Source organism: Papilio polytes, unplaced genomic scaffold, assembly GCF_000836215.1.
Source record: "Papilio polytes unplaced genomic scaffold, Ppol_1.0 DF824146.1, whole genome shotgun sequence".
NCBI classification, from domain to species: Eukaryota; Metazoa; Arthropoda; class Insecta; order Lepidoptera; family Papilionidae; genus Papilio; species Papilio polytes.
The window spans coordinates 4,052,648-4,056,054 of NW_013525058.1; the positions used below are offsets into that span (position 1 = coordinate 4,052,648).

Below are 3,407 nucleotides of genomic sequence, written 5' to 3' on the forward strand. Positions count from 1 at the left end.
GCCGCTGCAGCTCCTCCTCGGGACCCTGCGTGCACACGCGCAGCACGTCCCACCTGCACGCGCACACACTCACTGCAATACTTATCAACAACACCAATACCTATCCTTTTTTTACAGCTAGTATTTATAAGACTTGTAAATGAATGTAAACTCATTATTTTGTCAACAGTTACACAATAGAAATATATATCATTTTCTATCAATTTATTTCTGTTAACAATTTGTCATCTATACTAATACTATAAAGTGGAAAGATTTGTATATTTGTATTCAATTCATGTAAAAACTACTGGCTGAATTTAAAAATTCCATCACCATTACAAAAGTAATTTATCTGTGAGTAGCACAGGCTATTATATTATTACTAATTTTAGGAACCATTTATAAATTGCATATTTCTGGACCCTGTCGTAAAAAATTACTAAATTTAAACATTTTTGGTTATGCTGCCTAAACCATTAAAGGTATAATATATAAAAATGATACATGAAGGAATTAGAGATCTCAACAAGTTCTACAGGAAAGTCCATGATGGCTATCTTTAACAGTTTTCTTACAATAACCACTTTTTTGTTTACAAAATGAATTAAAAACCGCTTGCTATGTATGTCATTGTTTTATTGGTTTCAATATTAATACTTATCTAAATAAATGTATTTGTAGTCAGGAGAATTTAATGTAGAATAAAATTGTTCTCTACACTAAGGGTAACCGAAAAAATCAGCTGACAATCTACTGGGCTTAGAAAGGAATCTAGCATCAGTAGATTTCTGTTATTACATTCGAATTACGTAGATTACTATTAAGATAACATTTTAGGTGATTATAGGTTGAAAAAAGGGGCGAAAGTAGGTTTCATACTTTTAAACTCCATGAGGATGAAATCATGGGCAACAGCTAGTACTTTAAAATAATGTAAACTTTAACAGGTAAGAAATATTTCAACAAAGTAGTCTAGGTATGTCTTTTATCTAATAAGGTTTTTACCTGACTAATTAGAGTACTTACAACTATGATATTATACGGAGTTTAGGTCACAGTGTATTTACAAAATAAATATTGTCATAAAAAAGTTTCTATTTGACCAACCCGACTATACTAGAAGCAAGCTCGTAAAGATCGCGGGCTGCCGGCAAGTCGAGTAACTTTTTCCCCATCCCGACGAACTGCGAGCCCTGTCCTGGAAAGAGTAACACGGTGGTCTCGCGCGGGTCCACGCGCGTGTCCTCCTCCTGGCCGGCAAGCCTCGCATAGGGCTCAGTTGCCCAACGCAGCTCTGGCTCCGGATTGGAAACTTCTCCAAATGTACTGGCATCGTCCACAAGCTTTTTAAGTGGACTTCCCTCATTAGTAGTAGACTGCGATCTCGTATGTACATTTAATGTGACCGTGCGAATCGATTGCACGCGGCGTAACAATGACTTCATCGATAGAAGAATAGCTAAATATCACTTAAAACAATATGATTTGCATTTCATAAAATAACAAGAATAAAGGTTATCCATACAAAACTTCAATGTCAAAGAATCAAACTCAATTTTTAGCGTGAAGTTGGCCTCCACACTTCATTTTTTTAACATTTTTTGCAAATCGCTAGAGAATCGTTAGAGAGAAATTGAGAAGAAAGTAATATCGTTTAAGAGTTCTTACTTTTTCTGTGAAAAGTTTTTGAAATTCTGTCGCGTTATTCTGTTAAATAAAAAATTGAAATTGCTTTTACGGAGAAAGTAGGAACTCTCAAACGAAAATTGTTTTTTTATCGAACCCTCTCTAACGATTTGTTTAAAAAAAAAGTGAAAAATGAGAAAGTGAGTTGGCTAACTTCACGGAGGTCTTGATGTACACAACCGGGTAAACAATTTCATTGGCAACACTGTGTCAAGTCAATTCTAATGCTGTGCTGACAACTGCCAACTGTCATGTTTACGGACTGATTGGAATGCACCTAGGGGATTATAATATGTGATTTAAATTATTTAGGTATTCAAAACTAACTTTTTTTCTTTCCGACTGAAAGGAAAAATATTTACTGAAATTATTGTGTTAAAGTATTGAAAGTACATTAGAACCATTGTCTCATCAAGAAGTTAATACGTTTTGTGAAAGTCGAATTCCTAAAGGAAAAAAGGTGTGCAAAACAATATACAGACTTAATTAATTACGATAATAATATAAGATAACATGTGATAAGCCGTAGGCGATTATAAAGTAATGTCCTACCCATGACTATTTTTTTGTTGCATCACGTACTTAACTTTGCATTGTCTTGACTGGGAACATTGGAACATATACACTTGCGATCAATACATTCCTACTTTATTAGAAAACACACAGATAAACTCCACGTGTCTGTGGTGATGCAAAGGCTATGAGTTTATGTTTATACAGGTGTTACAATTGTGTGAGCAGCAAATCATAATTTTGGTTACACACATATTTTATTTGCAGAATGGCTCGTGGACAGCAAAAAATCCAGTCTCAAGCCAAGGCTGCCGAAAAGTTGTCAAAAATGAAAAAACAACAAGGACACAGTGCTACCGATCAGAAAAAAGCAGCACAAAAGGCCCTTGTGCATGTTTGTGTAATTTGTAAGGTAACTTTAAAGCATTTATATACTTGACAAATAAACCATGCAGCCATGGCCTTATGCAATATTGAATATTTCTGATTCCTTGAGTGCTTCAACTATGTAAATGAGACAGGCCCACTGCTAGCAGTTAAACAACCTGTGCACAAAACTAATTGTAATTTGTAATGTATTGAATTGCAGGCGCAGATGCCGGATCCCAAAACTTATAAACAGCATTTTGAAAACAAACATCCTAAGAATGATTTACCTGAAGATTTAAAATCTATCTAACATATTGACTACTTTATATTTTTTAATGTAATTCAATTACGGGAAATTGTTACATTTACCACTGTCTTGCATTTGTTCAATATGTATTTTCATTAAAAGCAGTTATTTCTGTATAAATTTTTTTGTAATAAAGGACAACATTCTGCATGAGATGGACTTGATTGATTGGACTTTTTCATTGTAATAAAACAGACATTTGTATTTTATTAAGACCTTCATTTCAATGGATTTTCAAAAGATTAAAACAATAATATTAACCAACTACTACATAACGAAATAGCCAAACAACCATATATGTATTATTTATGTTAAATATGTTTATGCATGTTAACAATATTGTGACCCGCCCTAATCTATCTTTCCTTTTATACAATCTTTTAGATCATAAGGTCAAAAATATTTTTGCTTAAATAATATTTATTATTATATCTTAATAAAAGAAGTATTTTAATTTTGTGTTTTTGTGTGAAGTGTACAGGCCACAGGCGCAGGCTTCACTTCACATTACACACTTTCAGCAAGTCATTGTCCAGTGTTCCACATGATA

General features: G+C 33.5%; 2 protein-coding genes across 2 annotated transcripts in view; both read left to right on the plus strand.

Annotated features, from left to right (window-relative positions):
• The window catches only part of LOC106111757 (very long-chain specific acyl-CoA dehydrogenase, mitochondrial-like), a 9,501-nt gene extending 7,082 nt beyond the window's left edge, over window positions 1-2,419 (plus strand). Inside the window, exon 4 of the mRNA XM_013293901.1 lies at window positions 2,410-2,419. Coding sequence (XP_013149355.1) covers window positions 2,410-2,419 — 10 coding nt within the window. The remainder of the gene's footprint in view (window positions 1-2,409) is intronic.
• On the plus strand, window positions 1,892-3,066 carry LOC106111962 (zinc finger protein 706-like). The gene is made up of 3 exons (XM_013294176.1): window positions 1,892-2,128; window positions 2,449-2,593; window positions 2,771-3,066. Exons 2-3 carry the CDS (start codon window positions 2,450-2,452, stop codon window positions 2,858-2,860), a joined length of 234 nt encoding a protein of 77 aa, XP_013149630.1. The 5' UTR covers window positions 1,892-2,128; window position 2,449; the 3' UTR covers window positions 2,861-3,066.
• Window positions 3,067-3,407: the final 341 nt, after the last annotated feature.